Below are 16,109 nucleotides of genomic sequence, written 5' to 3'. Positions count from 1 at the left end.
GACAGGGGGCTGTCAGCAAAGACCTGACGCTAAGCACAGGGGTAACCTGGAAGAGGCGGGTGAGCTCCCTCCCGGCCACACCGCCCATTAGGAGACTGGGAAAAGGGAATCCTTAGGAAGAAGAACAAAGAAAAAGAACACAGAAGGAGCGGCCCTGGACCCCGTGGGAGTGGCGGGCGCCGTCCCTCGGAAGTCAACGGACCGCCGCTGGCCGCCGATCAGCCGCGGCGAAACACGCCGGGGACCCAGGGCCGTCCCGCCGCCCTCCGCCGCGCTGCTTCCCCGGCCCGGGCCCGGGCCCGGGCTTCGCGGCCGCGGCCGGTTCCTGCCCGCGGGCGGCGGAGGACCAAGGCCCGGCCCGGCCCGCTCCGCACCTTTGACGACGCGCTCGGTGGTGGAGAGCGGATGGCGCCTCCCGGACATGGTCCCCCGCCGCGGCCTCCTCCCGGCTCCGGGGAACCCGCTCGACGGGAGCCGCCGCCAGCCGCCGCCTTCCTCGCTCCGCGGGTCGTCCCGGCCTCCGAGTCCGGCGGATAAACGGCGGTCGCTCGGCCGCTCCCTCCCTCCCTCCCTCCCTCCGGCGGCGCCCTCGGCTCGGCCCGGATCCACCGATGAGGGACGCGAAGACCGCGCCTGAGGGGTGGCGACCGGGGCGACCGCGGCTGCGCGCGGCTCGGGCCCCCCCCACGCGCGCCCCCGCCCCCCCCGCGCGCCCCCGCCCCCCCCGCGCGCCCCCGCGCCGCGTGCACTGCTTTCCAGCGGGCCCGCGCGTGCGCGCCGCCGCCGCTCCTGCGGTCTACGCATGCGCGCCTTTTCCACCTCGCGCGTGCCGTTCCAGCTGTCGGCGGCGTCTGATTTCCGGGTCAGCCTGAGCTAGGGTGAGACCCTACCTCGAAAAAACAAACAAATGACCTTCTTCAGGCTGGATAGATGGCTTAGTGGCTAAGGCACTTGCCTGTGAAGCCTAGGACCCAGGTTTGACTCCCCAGAACCCATATAAGCCAGATGCACAAGGTGACACATGCACACAGGTGTCACATGTACGCAAGGTGGTGCATGCACGCATGGTGGTGTATGAGTCTGGAGTTCATTTGCAGTGGCTAGAGCACTGGTGTGCCAATTCACTCTCTCTCTCTCCTCTTGCTTGCTCACTTATTCTAATAAAAAAAAAATTTAAATGATCTTCATTGCTTCTCAAATTATAAGTCTAGAATAGAAACTGTCTTGCTAATGACTGTCACCTCCCACTGAGGATAGTACCTGGCAAGGCATTCAGATCTTAGCAATGCTAATGAAATAATCCAAAACTAAAACCCAGTTTTCACAGTTACAATTGGCCACTAAGTAATCACATATGGCTATGTAAACTAAAATTGAAATAGTTCAGCCCATTTTGTGTATGCAATTGAAGTACTCAATTGCTCTAGTTGGTTACATTATTGGACATGGGGGAAATCCAGCAATTCTACCATTGTAAGAAGTTCGTCTGTTTTTTCAAGCTCCTGTATTATAGATAGGTAGATGATAGATAGATACAGTTGATATTACTGTTAGGGATCGTAACAAAGTTTTTGCATGTGTATGAGTGTAGAGCACATGTGTATGAGGTCAGAGGACAACTTTCAGATGTCAGTCTTTGTCTTATACCTCATTGTGGCAGGGTCTTCTGTTGATTGCTCACTGTTCTGTTTACCAGGCTAGCTGCTATACAAACTTCCAGTGGAAATTCTCATGTCTCTGCCTCCCATCTCGCCATAGGTGACCTGGAATTACAGAAGCCTGCCACAACTTCCAGCTTTTACCTGGGTGTAGGGCCCCAAACTCATATACTCACCCTTGCACACCAAGCACGTTTTCCACTGAGCCATCTTCCCAGTCTTGTTCTTTGTTTGTTTTGTTTTGGCATGTTTGTAAATTTTGTGGGTTTTAAATATTTTATTTATTTATTTGAGAGAAGGGAAGGGGGGAGAGGCAGGGAGAGAAAGGGCATAGTAGGGCCTTTAGCTATTGCAAACAAACACCAGACACATGTGCCACCTTATGCATCTGGCTTATGTAAGTACTGGGGAATCAAACCTGGGTTTTTTGGCTCCACCACAAGCGCCTTAGTCACTAAACCATCTCTCCAGATCCTTGTTTTTCAAAGTAAGGTTTTCTTCCAACCTAGGTTGACCTGGAACTCTGTAGTCCAGGTTGGCCTCAAACTCATAGCAATTCTACTATAGCCTTCCTGGTGCTGGGAATAAAGACATGAGTTGTCTTTTCTTATTTTGTTTTGTTTTGCTTTGCTTTTAAGACAGGATATCATGTAGCTTAGGCTGGCCTCAATCTCACAATAGCCAAGGGTGACCTCAAACATCTGCTCCTCCTGCTTGTATGTCAAGTGTTGGTATTATAGGCACACTGAACCACTCCCCGCCTTGTAGAAAGTTCTATTGGATAGCCCCTTGCTGAAAGTAAGGGCTAAGCCTAAATCTTCAGTAGATTTGTGTATGGAAAGGAGTTTTGAAATAATACACTGGAATCACATCCTAAATTATCTCCTGGAGTTTTGACCTAGGACCTCTCCCAGTAAGGAGTTCTCTAGGGACTAAATAAAATTTGATTCTGTGTTCATGAGACTTGGGCTTCCACATAAGAACTATTCAGATAGCCTAAGGAAGTTCTTCATTTCAGAAGTCATCAGCGCTCCATACTTCCTTCAAGCTGAGCATATGTCTGTATGTTAGGAATAAATTGGCCCAATAAACAATCAGATGCTAAAATGATCCTAGAAAAACATAAATAGGATAGCTAAAATCAAAGGGTTTAGGAAAACTGCATCTGGCTTTATGTGGGTACTGGGGAATTGAACATCAGGCTTTGCAGGCAAGCACCTTTAACCACTGAGCCATCTGTCCAGACCCTGGTACTATAGTTTCAAAAAACAACCTATGGCAGGGCTGGGAAGATGGCTCAGTGGTTTAAGGTACTTGCTTACCAAAGGAGCCACAGGCCTGGCCAGGTTCAATTCCTTAGCACCCACATAAAGCTTCTTGTGGGCCATACTCATCTGCAGCAGAAAGAGCCCATGTATTTCAAAAAAAGTGGAGCACAGAGAACTACTCTGACCTCCACAGACAACTTCTGTGAGCTCCATACATGTGCCATGGAACACACATCCCTCCCCCCCACATAACCGTACTGCACATGAACAAACATTTTCAAAAAGAATATTCAGGAAAATTAAATATTTGGGGCTGGAGAGATAGCTTATCAGTTAAGGTGTTTGCTGCTAAGCCTAAGGAGCCAGGTTTGATTCCCCAGTACCCACATAAGCCAGATGCACAAGGTGGCACATGCATCTGGAATTCATTTGCAGTGGCTAGAGGCCCTGGCACACCTATATTCTCCCTTTCTCTGACTCTCACTGCCTCATTCTCTAGCTCTTTCTCTCTCTTGAATAAATAAAATTAAAATTACATTTTAAAAATACATCGTTTGACTCTTGGTGCCTCAATTTCCTTCTTATTAGCAGTCCATTGCCATTGTTAATATTTTTCTGTTTGTCTGGGCATACTGCACATACCTGTAACCCCAGCATTCAGAAGATGGAGGTCAGGAAGATCAGGATTTATATGCATATGTTAGTGTACACGTTTCTGAAATATGTGACTGTATTTACTATGATTTGAATATGAAATTCTTCTAATAGGTTTGTGTGTTGAAAGCTGATTCCCAGAGGTTGACACCATTTTGTGAGATAGTGGAAACTTCTGAATGTGTGTCCTAGATGAGGAAGGAAGCACTGAAATGCATGTCTTGTTCTGTCTCTCTTTCTTCCTCTCTCTGGCTTGCTTGCTGGCTGCCATGGCATGGATGAGCAACTCCTCCCTATCACTCATGATGGGCCTATGATCTTAGCATGCAGGACTCAGACACAACATCAGGAGCCAAAAGTCATTCTCAATTATCTAGCAAGTTTGAGGCCAGCCTGGGCTACACGAGACCCATCTCAACAAATTCATATGAACCCAACAAGAACAAAATCAACTCAGAGGTGGGACAGAGGATGTAGCTTATGGAAGAGCACTGGACTAGAATGACAAGGCCCTAAGTAGGAGGGCCAGTACACGGGGTGAGGGCAGAGCTGGGTGGGGGACAACAACTCAGTGTGGCTGAAGATACGGCTGAGTGGTAGACCACTTGCCTACCATGCATGAGGCCCGAGGTTTGAGCCCCAGGAGCCCCTCCCCTCTGCAAACACACACACATATCTAGTTCAGGGATTTCAGATAAGGACTTCCTAAGCACAAATGTAATTAAAGAATCATAAAAGATTACTATATTTGACTTCTTGAAAAAGGTAAACACAATTAAAATTAAAACACAATTAAAAGGCATGAAGTAGGAAAATATTTGCATCTCGTCCGTCAGCACAAAGAATTCTGTGTTCAAAAAAAACAGACCAGGTATGCGTTAAGGCCATGGAAAAACAACTCATACAATTGTCGGGTATGGTGACACGCCAGCGGTCCCAGCATTTGGAAGGCAGAAGCAAGAGGATAACCAGAAGTTCCAGACCAGCCTGGTCTACATAGTGACTACCAGGCCAACCAGAGCTGCATAGCAAAACCCTGCCCCCCCACAAATAATAATAACTAAGGGCTGGGGAAATAGTCTAATGGATAAAACACTTGCTGTGCAACATGAACAACTGTTTGGATACCCAGAACCAAAGCCAGACACTGGTGGGCATCTATCATCCCAGTATGCCTACTGCAAGATGGGAGATTGAGCTTCTCCCGGAAGCTTGTGGGACAGCTAGCCTGGCAAATACAGTGGTGAACATCTGGCTCGGAGTGGAAGATGAGGACCCACATCTGAGGTCCTCCTTCTCTCTCCCCCTCTCTAAACAAATCAAAAATAAGGCACTGAAATTTAAAAACCAGACTATACATACAATCAAAAACAATGTATGTCTTTTATAACAAATCTCATCTCCACAACAAGGTTGAAGGCACTTGCTTGCAAAGTCTGATTCAACAGTACCCACCTAAAGTTAAGATGCACATGCCTGGAGTTGGTTTGCAGTGGTACAAAGCCCTGTTATGTGCTCTCTCTCTGTCTCTCTCCTTACAAATAAGTGATAAAACAATTTTTTAAAAGAAGTTTGAAAGAGAGAGAGATGGATAGGTGTTCCAGGGCCTTCTGTCTCTGCAAATGAACTCTAGGTGCGTGCATCACTTTGATGGGTACTGAGGAATCAAGCTCAGACCATCAAGCTTTGCAAGCATTTGCCTTTAACCACTGAGCCATCGCTCCAGCCCTGCATAGCAAATTTGAAGATAACTTGGGCAACATGAAACTCTGCCTAAAACCTCAGTAGATGATTCATTAACATTAAGAGGCTGCCATGTTTGGATGTAGCTCAATTGGTACAGTGCTTGCTGTCCATGCACAAAGCCCTGGGCTAGATTCTCCGCACTGAGAAAACCGGGCGGGGGGCTTGATGGTACAAGCCTTTAATCAAGAACTGGTAACGGTGGAGGCAGGGGAATCAGAAGTGCAATGTCATCTTCACCCTATGGTATCTGAGTCCGTTTCTCTTTAAAAAGGGAGGGCTATGAGCATAATTTGAAGCAGGGGTTAGTAAGTGAAAATACAAATTGTGAGTTGATGTTAAGGCATAGCTGAGAACCAGTGGTAAGGAGACTGTGTGCTGAAATATGGTTTAGGTTCTTGGCAGACACAGGAACGTTAGGCAGTGGGTGCGCCTGCCTTGCTCTCTCTGGCCACAGGCAACCACCACCTTCTAATCTGTCCTAAAACTGGGCATGAGTTCAGGTTGTCTTGCCCTATCTTGGATACTGAATATCTTTAAGGGATTTTTTGTTGTTTATTTATTTATTTGAGAGAAGGAGGGAGAAAGAGAGAGAGAGAGGCAGTCAGACAGAGAGAAAGAGACAGACAGAATCGGTGTGCCATGGCCTCCTGCCACTGCAAACAAACTCCAGACACATGCACCACCTTGCATACCTGGCTAATGTGGGTCCTGGGGAATTGAACCAAAGTCCTTTGGCTTTGCAGGCAAACGCCTTAACCACTAAGCTATCCCTCCAGCCCAGGTTTTTTTTTTTTTTTCCTTAAATGTGAAAATAATTATTGTGGCTGTACAGAAGAATGTCATTGTCTTAATGTGGCCTAAACTTCAGGAAAACTGTTATGTTTCTGCTGTAATTTCAAGTGGCTCAGGGAAATTACCTACAAACAACTGTAGACAGACACAAAGAGATGAAGCAAAAGGGCCCCAGCTTTAATAATTGGGGAATCAGAAGGCACCATTGTCCACTGTACCAGTCCTTCTGTTTTTTCTTTTTTTTTAGTTTTTAAAGGTAGGGTCTTACTATAGCCCAGGCTGACCTGGAATTCACTATGTAGTCTCAGGTGGCCTTGAACCCACTGCGATCTTCCTACCTCTGCCTCCCGAGTGCTGGGATTAAAGGTGTGCGCCATCACACCCGGCAGTCTTCTGTTTTTTAAAAATATATTTATTAGAGACACAGAGAGGAAACAGACATGTTAGTGTCTCTAGCCACTGCAAAGGAACTCCAGATGCATTGTGCCACCTTGTGCATCTATCTGGCTTGTATGTGGGTACTGGGGAATATTACCTAACCAATGAGCAATCTCTCTAGCCCGTTTTTTTTTTTTTTCCCCTATAAGGCAAAGAGGGTTACCAACATAGAGAAAAGGTGAAAAAATTTCCACACCTCATTCTGAAAACACTTGCTCAGAACCTTCTCAGACTTGGTTCCATTTCATAAGCAAGAAAACTCAGGTTCAGTTGAGTCAGGATGCTTTTGAGTGAAGTTGTAGGATCTGATGTTCACCTGTGTGTGTGTGTATGTGTGTGTGTGTGTGTGTGTGTGTGTGTATGAGAGAGAGAGAGAGAGAGAGAGAGAGGGAGGGAGGGAGCTCACCTTCAAAAAACTTACGAAATAAAATATAAACAAAATAGGACTGCACTGGTGCTATGTATACCTGTGCCTTCAGGGATGGACAGATGCCCCCACAGTAAGGCTGCCACCCCAAAGATGCTAACTGGTGACACAAGCCCAGGTGCACATGATTCCATCCTCACATCTTCCTTCTCATCCAAACTTCAACATCATGCCTGGACCTATGTTCTACTCTCCAGATCCCACATTAGCCAGATGCTCAGAGGTGAGGCTAAGCACAAGGTCACACAAGTCCACTAGGTGGCACAAGTGTCTGGAGTACATTGCATTGGCTGAGGCCCTGACTCCTCTCCCTCTCTATTGCTCGCTCTCTAAAAAAAAAAAAAAAAAAGGAAGTTACAATTGCACTCATATATTGACTAAAAAAGTAGAGGTTATTGTCATTCCCAGAAGTCTCACCATAATGACAATTTTAAAAATCTTAGTAATTATACAGACTCGGGTATATCTCCACATGAGTCTGATGCGAGAAATGTAACTGACTGAACACAAAGAAGTTTTTATCAAGAACAATATAAAGGGCTGAACGAAAATGTCAGGGACACCAACCCATTTAGATAACAGAGACTTGACACATGTGTCTATGTGTTCTAGATACTTAAATAGAAAAGTATAAAACAGAAATGGATATAAGACATGACATCATATTACTTGTGAATGCCACTCTCACAGGATCAATCTCACTGACTATAATCAATGACTCAGAGATGGGAGTGATGGATCAGAGATTCGTGCTGCATTTTTGGTTTTGTTTTCAAATGTAACAATGTTCAACATAAATGTTTAAAATAACATGGAGTCGGGAGTGGTGGCACACACACTAATCGCCTTTAATTGGGAAGCAGAGATAGGACTGCCCTGAGTTTGAGGCCACCCTGAGACTACATGGTGCATTCCAGGTCAGCCTTGGCTAGAGTGATACCTTACCTCAAAAAAACTTAAAAAAATAAAAAATGAAATTTTAAACATTACATCATTGTTTGAATCTGAGTGCACCAATTTGCCTGTTATTACCATTTAATTGCTATTGTTAATATTTGTCTATTTTTTTTAAATTTATTTATTTGAAAGCGACAGACACAGAGAGAAAGACAGATAGAGGGAGAGAGAGAGGGAATGGGCGCGCCAGGGCTTCCAGCCTCTGCAAACGAACTCCAGACGCGTGCGCGCTCTTGTGCATCTGGCTAACGTGGGACCTGGGGAACCGAGCCTCGAACCAGGGTCCTTAGGCTTCACAGGCAAGCGCTTAACCGCTAAGCCATCTCTCCAGCCCAATATTTGTCTATTTTTGACTGGGCATAATGGCACATACCCGTAAGCCCAGCATTCAGAAGATGGAGTCAGGATGATCAGGATTTATATGCATATGTGTTGGTGTTCACGTTTCTAAAAATATATCAAAATGTTTACTATGATTTGAACATGAAATTCCCCTAATAGGTTTGCATGTTGAAAACTTGGTTCTCAGAAGATGACACCATTGTGATATACTGGAAACTTCTGAATGTGTGTCCTAGATGAGGAAGGAAGCACTGAAACGCATATCTTGTTTCCCCCCCCCCCCACCTGCTGCCATGCCATTGATGAGCAACTCCTCCCTATATTCATGATGGGCCTATGATCTTAGCATGCAGGACTCAGACACAACATCAGGAGCCAAAAGTCATTCTCAATTATCTAGCAAGTTTGAGGCCAGCCTGGGCTACATGAGACCCATCTCAACAAATTCATATGAACCCAAAAAGAGAAACATCAACTCAGAGGTGGGACAGAGGATACAGCTTATGGGAGAGCACTGGACTAGAATGACAAGGCCCTAAGTAAGAGTGCCAGTACACGGGGTGAGGGCAGAGCTGGGTGGGGGACAACTCAGTGTGGCTGAAGATACGGCTGAGTGGTAGACCACTTGCCTACCATGCCTGAGGCCCAAGGATTCAGCCCCAGCACCACACACACACACACACACACACACACACACACACACACACACAACTACCTCAGTGAATTCAGATAACAACATCGAAAGCACAAATGTAATTAAAGGAATCATAAAAGATCACTATGTTTAATATTAGTAAGATTTTCCGTAAGATGCATGGATGTATTTTGTTCTTCTTAAATGCTGGAGATTATGACTTGAGTTCCGAATTGAACATGAAAGTCTTCAGAGGACCTCAAAGGACCTGAAGAAGATACTAGAAAGAGAAAGTGAGAATTATATTTTTTATTTCAAAGATACCACTATTACTAGCACACAACAGTCAGGAAGTATGAGCATTACAACTATGTAGGAGAATAAAAATATTCACGTACCACTACAAAACATTGGAATGAAACACATTCTTTGTGTCTTTCACAAAGAACTCATTCTCATAAAGAATAAGTGTGAGTGAATTCCCATTTTTCACTCAGATATTTAACAGCCACATGCTAAGTGAATAGCTTGCCTGTGAAGCCTAAGGTATAATGGCATAAATTATAGGGGAGTCGGGCTGGAAAGATGGCTTAGTGGTTAAGGCGCTTGCCTGTGAAGACTAAGGACTCATGTTCTACTCTCCAGATCCCACGTTAGCCAGATGCACAAAGGTGAAGCAAGCACAAGGCCCACTAGGTGGCATAAGCATCTGGAGTTCAACTGCAGTAGATGAGGCCCTGATATGTCAAGTCCCTCTCCCACCTTACCCTCTCTCTCTCTCTCTCTCTCTCTCTAAATAACAATAACAAAACAATATAAATAGCAAATTAAACTTGCATTCACATATTGGCTAAAAAGGTAGAGGATATTGTCAATCCCAGAGTTCTTGCCATAAGAAAAGTTTACAAAATCTTAGTATTTAATACAGACTATATATATATTTCCACATCTTCCACTCAGCATGAAGCAATGTGGAAGGAAAGAGGACCCTTAACGAGCGAGGGTTCACTCTTTGAACATGCTTATTTTACTCTACAGAAAAGACAGGCTACCCTAAGGCTACAGTTATCAAATGCAAGGCCCATCAAATAATTCAGTTCATACAAGAAAGGAGAGGGAACACTGTGGATAAGGAAGGAAAAAGGATGCTGGCTACCACATCCTGATCACTGAGGCCGTTGGTGGCTCAATCATCCCCAGTCATAGCACAAGGGAGCAGAAAAGTCTAAATAGTGAAAGGAGTTCATAAAGGGCCCATGGGTGCCCTTGCAAGGGAGTACTATTCCTCCTGCCAGTGAGGAAAGAAATGCCTCTCCTGACACCCTAAGTCCTTCAGTATCATGTGCAAGCCTCTCCACAAGTTCACTACTCCCCTCATCCACTGGCCAGCCTGGGAGCTGAATTACAAACTGCTCTATGCAGCTCTGTCAGTTCTCAAGGGTATCACACGCCACCACCTTCTTCGACCAGTCACCAACTGAAGGGTCACTTACCTAAACAACAGGCAAATTATTTCACCATGTGCACAAATGAAACCCTAACACACACTCATTCGCTCTTCGGGACACCTGGTCAGCATAGCTCCAATCGCTCCCAGTGAAAGCGTCAAAGGCTCAGAAGTCACCTAAGTTTTCCTACAAGAGATCCTGCCTGCCTTGGGCTCCGTACTTCTCTCCAAACTGACGATTACTGGATGATTATCTTGGTCTCCAAAGTAATGTCACAGGTCTCACCAGCTTAGTTGGCACCTTTGAACACTCCTCTGCTTATGACACTCCATCTTTGGGAACAATTGAGAAGGCACACCCTACTTAAGGAACGCCTCACTGGGGAATCACTTGACTTCCACAAGGCTTCCTCAACTCTTGACTTTCACTCCTGAAAGATTCCAAGCCACTCCTCAGGCACTTCTCCTCCACTTGGGTGTCCCTACCCTACACGCTCCGGTGAAACTCAATCTATCCTCCTTAGAGGCAGCTAGGAACACCATTCCAAGATCTTAACATTTAGGAATCCACTTCTACTTAGGGACCTATCTGGACACATACAATTCCTTCACACCATTCTAAAAGACAGTTTCAAGTTATTTTCAGCACTTCCACTACGATAAACCTTTAAAGTCCCACCTTGGTTCCATCCGTCTACACTCAAGCTCAGCTCCAACTCTGCCAAAGGAATGAGATTTCACGATACCAGCTGATCACAGGCAGTATGACAGTGAACTGAGAGGTGAACTCAAGCTGCTCTTCAAAAAAGAGAAGTCCTGAGCTGGTGAGACGGCTTAGCGGTTAAGTGCTTGCCTGTTTCGCCTAAGGACCCTGGTTCCCCAGGACCCACGTTCGCCAGATACACAAGAGGGCACACGTGTCTGGAATTTGCATGCAGTGACTGAAGGCCTTGGTGCGCCCATTCAGTCTCTCTAACTTCCCCTTTCTCTCTCAAATAAATCAAAACTAAAAAGAAGTTTTCCTCCATCACCACAGAACTTCTGCCTGCTTATCTCTCTACATACCCCAATAATTTATATACAGATCATGCCATTGTGATTGTCCTAAATCTGGTGTCAAAACGAAAGAATCCGCAGCAGAGTTTCCGAGAGTTCCCTCATTGTGGGCAACCATTGCCACTTTGCAAAACCAAATGGAAGTGTAGTTGTTGAAGGAGGTTCAAATGTCACAATAGTTATAATTCAGACTTCTTTTAAAAGCTAAACCATAATGATTTTTAGAAACCAAAAATTTCTGAATTCCATATTTGTGACAGACTACTGTGAATTTATCTAGTATGTATGCGCCAAAGAAAGCCCACAACATAGTCTAAGTTGTGTCCATTGTAGAAAAACCTGCAACTCACAGGCGTCTGAAGTTGTTTATGCTGAATGAGTGAAATCGTCTGCTCCTTCTATCAACTCTCTCGCCCACCTGTAAAACAATACAATCTCAAAATTTAACCAATTTATTATTATTTTTTTTTTTTACCAAATATGCAACGTGCAGAAATCTTTGTTTGATATCTGAAGTTAAAAATTTATGCACAGGTATAGGGACCTTGAGAAGAAATGACTTTTGTAACAGGGTAAAAGGAAAATTTTGTTTCTTCTTCTAGTAAATGTCTTTATGTGACACAGTATTTCTTTTTCTCTACTTGACCATTTTTCACATATCTTTAATTTATAGTTTGATACAACATCAAAGTGCTGATTAGAAACATCTTCAATAACTCAGATTTCGCAACAGTGTGTGCTCATTTAATAGCTATATTGACAGATATCTGTAATTTGTTACTTTTTTTGAATCAAGTGCTGAGCCTATGACAAGTCAAATTCTTAAACTTCACAGCTGGACCAGACAGGAAAGACCTTACCCTTTAAAGCTGCAGAGAGAGTAAACAATCCTGAAAAAGCACACACAGTTGATAGCACAAAAGGGGATGCTTTCCCTCTGAAGCAATGAAAATCCTGTGCTGCAAAGATTCTGTGCACAGGGTCTGCAGGAGAGACCATGTCTGCTCCGGCTCCTGCTGTGACTCCCAGTCCTACCTGTTCACTGGGCGATGGAACATGATGCTGGTGGAGACGGGGAGCCTGCAATTCCTCAGCGCCAGTGAGCTGGAACTCCACCAGACATTGAGAAGTAGCTGACCGTATAACCTTTTCCCTTCTAACTCCATCGAACCCTCTTTTCTCTCCTGCCCTTGAAGTGAGTTACTTCCTGATTTCTCCTACTGGCACTCTGGCATACTAACCTGTGCTCCTTGCTATCACTCCTCCTTGTTACCCACTGTTCCCTAGCAATAAACATGTGTGCAACGCTTTCTTGCTAATGTTCTCCTGTTCCAGCTGCCAGGCCCCAGGCATGCGAGTCCACCTAGCTCTGCCCGGCCCTGTGTGGGCACGGGGGTGGGCAGCCCTGACAGCGGGCTCCCGTGCAGCTGCAGGTCTCTGCGTGACTGCGCAGGGCTGGAGGCTGCTGAGGGAAGCCGTGGCGGCGGCAGCGCCTCCCTCTTCGTGTGCTCAGTGGGTCTGCGTTCTATGATAGATCTCAGAGTTCTCTGCGGTGTGCAATGTTCCTCCTGAAAACTCTTTTAAGTGATTACTTGAAATACCTTGTGGAGTTCGGTAGATGTATTCTCGGCAGCCCTTTAAATCAAACAGAAAAAAAAAAATTCAGACAATTAGTTAACAAATCACATACAGTGATTTTGTTGTTGTTGTTTTTCGAGATAGGGCCTCATGCTAGTCCAGGCTGACCTGAAACTCGCTATATAGTCTCAGGGTGGCCTCAAACTCTCAGCAATCCTTCCTACCTCTGCCTTCCAAGTGTAGTAGATGCTTTTTTAGGTAACAACATGAGGTTGAAATCTACGTCACAAATTCCTAACTGTTATATGGTACTAAAGGTCCAATCATTCTTTACCTGGGGATTGAAATGAAACTTAGTAGGCAGATCACAGTACTATCAAAACCAAGGAACAAATTTACATCAAACTTTCTGAGGGCCAAAGCCAATGAAAAATAACTCTTGTACCGTTTTATCTACCACAAATATACCATATTGTTGTTCCTATTAAAAATAGAAGCAAGCTGGGAGTGGTGCCACACGCCTTTCATCTCAGGACGTGGGAGGCAGAGGTAAGTAGGAGAACCGCCGTGAGTTCGAGGCCACCCTGACACTACCTAGTTAATTCCAGCTCAGCCTGAGCCATGTGAAACCCTAACTCAAAAAAGCAAAAAAAAAAAAAAAAAAAAAAAAAAAAAAAAAAAAACACCCAAACTCACAAGCACTAAATCCCTATACTAAAGTATGATTTGAGTCTGACAGGATAGCATGCAGCGTTTTCAAACAATTATAGGGGTTATCGTTCTCAGCCCCCCCCATGCAATATTTACTATTTATTTACTGTAAGCCGTATACATGTGTTGTTGTGCCTTGATACCTCACAATACTTTTGCGACATAAGTAACATATAGATTTCTCATGGATAAAGATATAGGGAAGAAAACGCCAGGTAAATTGTCTAAGGATACATGCTGTTTAGAGGGAGATCCAGAATCTCATCCTATGAGTGTGTCTTTATAACATGATTCTCACAATGTGTCATGAAAATAACCTTTGTATTCCGGCAGTATTCAGTGATGTAACAGCACACTGACATTACCATTCACAGTATCACTCATTTGCCACTTATTATGACTGTCAGGAAAATACTTGTGAAAAATAAAACAATCTAAAGTTACTTAAATTTAAAATCCTACTTTGAGTATACCAAAGATCTATTTATTACTATAGCACGTTGAAAACAGGTAACTTTCATCACTTCAACTTTTAGAGGAAAAAGAATACTAAATGGTGAATTTTAGAATTCCAAATTCTGCTCTCTGATACACTGTGAACAGTTTACTTCTCTATCATAGACTAATGACATCCTCCCTCTCTCTGAAGAATGCACACACCTATTAATGTGTTTAAAGCTCTCATTTTAAAGAACCTTTTCTATCACTGCTACTGATTAGAAAAGACACAAAGAGTGACAGAATTATGTCTGACATGTCTCAATGATTTTAACTATATGACTTAAGTCAAACTCTCCTTGCCTGACTAACCATGCCCAGACATAATAAATCAAGGCTTCTTAATTTTTATTTGATTAACATTGGGTTTTTTCACAGAGGGTCTCTCTCTCACAAGTCTGACTGGAATTCACTATGCAGTCTCAGTGTGGCCTCTGAGGAATGGAGATCATCCTACCTCTGCATTGGATGCACTGCATTAGAGGTGTACGCCACCATCCCACCCAGGAAGGTTTCTTATTTTTATCACAAAACAAAGAAATAGATTTATATGTGGTGTTTGTTACACACAGTCTATTTCTGTTTCCTTCAACCCTATTCTATGCACAGCCACCTCCAGAACTATGTCCCCTCCACCTGGCCTCCCTTCCCCTAATATCCTCATGGACTTCTGACACCTTTGCTCAACATCTCTGCTTCCATCTCATGGTCTCCTGTCCACTTTCACCCAAACTAATAAATACAATAAACATAGATATCCAATAACTGATGAGGAGGTTATAAAATATGGGGCACATATACACATGAAATTCTATTCAACTGCCAAGAAAATAACCTCCAGAGATACATTGGAACTCAGACATCAGTGGAAAACATACCTAAAGTGGTAACTTGGCCTCATAAAATCAAACACTGCATGTTCTCCTTCACATGTAGATCTTAACTTTTGTGTGAGCATGTAAGCAGATGAGGAAATATGTGCACAGAAATGGGCATTAAACGGCATGGACCAAGATTTCTAACACCCAGCAGACAAAAACAGACATCACAGAAATACACATTTCCTTCTCTACTGGATCACTTCCAAGAGCTTGCTTGCAATCATCTTTCCAATGGATGATGTAAAAAGAGAAACCTCTTCCTTTCTCTATTTCCCTTCACTTTCTAACTAGTTCTCCAATACTTTTCTGAGGAAACCGTGTCTAAGGCGTTATGTGTCAATATCCGCTACAGCCAAGTGTCGATAGTCACTGCTCCTGCTTGTCCCTGTGGCGGGTGTCCATGTTCCTCACTGTTCAGCAATGTGATGGAGCTGAGCCTCCTCCTACTTTGAATGAAGACTACACGAATCTGCACAATTTCCAGAGAAACCGAGCAGTGTAACTTCCTGTAGAGCGAAAGGAATATTCGGTGGTCTAACCTTCTCCCGGTGTGGTGTAGGTCACCAGGCACGTGACTGCCGTCAACTTGCGCTTGCTGCGCAGTGTCCGTTTCAACAGGAGACCTTTCACTGGTTGATGCAGACACGGATTCCCTTGTAGTGAACTTACTGTTTTCACTTTTCTTTTCTTCTGCCAGAGGGCAGGGGGGCTCACTCCTTTAAGAGATTCAAGAGTCAATGATTCCTACCATTTTATTCTCTCACTACATTACAAGACAATTTGGCAACATTCCCACTCTTGCACAAAGACAGATGGCTAAGCAACTGCAGTTGCTTACAAAGGTTAAGAACAGATGTTCAATTCCCCAGGACACATGTAAGCCTGATGCTAAGGGGCCCATTCATCTGGAATTTGTCTGTAGCAGCTGAACGTTCCGGCACACCCACTGTCTCTCTCTATATATATCTGATTCTTTTTCTCTCTCTTTCAAATATAAAAAGTAAATAAACAAATAAAAGGAG

General features: G+C 44.4%; 2 protein-coding genes across 10 annotated transcripts in view; both read right to left on the bottom strand.

Annotated features, from left to right (window-relative positions):
- Ppp3cc (protein phosphatase 3 catalytic subunit gamma) overlaps positions 1-524 on the bottom strand; it is a 99,002-nt gene extending 98,478 nt beyond the window's left edge. For all 3 annotated transcript variants that reach the window (XM_045130838.1, XM_045130840.1, XM_045130839.1), the window contains exon 1: positions 375-524. In XM_045130838.1, the coding sequence (XP_044986773.1) occupies positions 375-423 (49 nt within the window). In that variant the 5' untranslated portion in view covers positions 424-524. The remainder of the gene's footprint in view (positions 1-374) is intronic.
- An 8,540-nt stretch (positions 525-9,064) lies between these two features.
- Positions 9,065-16,109, bottom strand: part of LOC123453730 (dentin sialophosphoprotein-like) — a 50,608-nt gene continuing 43,563 nt past the window's right edge. For all 7 annotated transcript variants that reach the window (XM_045131489.1, XM_045131488.1, XM_045131491.1 and 4 more), the window contains 4 exons: positions 15,627-15,803; positions 13,021-13,054; positions 11,770-11,837; positions 9,065-9,196 (listed from right to left, as the gene is read on the bottom strand). In XM_045131489.1, the coding sequence (XP_044987424.1) occupies positions 9,166-9,196; positions 11,770-11,837; positions 13,021-13,054; positions 15,627-15,803 (310 nt within the window). In that variant the 3' untranslated portion in view covers positions 9,065-9,165. The remainder of the gene's footprint in view (positions 9,197-11,769; positions 11,838-13,020; positions 13,055-15,626; positions 15,804-16,109) is intronic.

This window comes from Jaculus jaculus, chromosome 12 (genome assembly GCF_020740685.1).
Source record: "Jaculus jaculus isolate mJacJac1 chromosome 12, mJacJac1.mat.Y.cur, whole genome shotgun sequence".
NCBI lineage: Eukaryota > Metazoa > Chordata > Mammalia > Rodentia > Dipodidae > Jaculus > Jaculus jaculus.
Note: the sequence above shows the minus strand (reverse complement) of the source record. Positions and strands in the feature narration are given on the sequence as shown.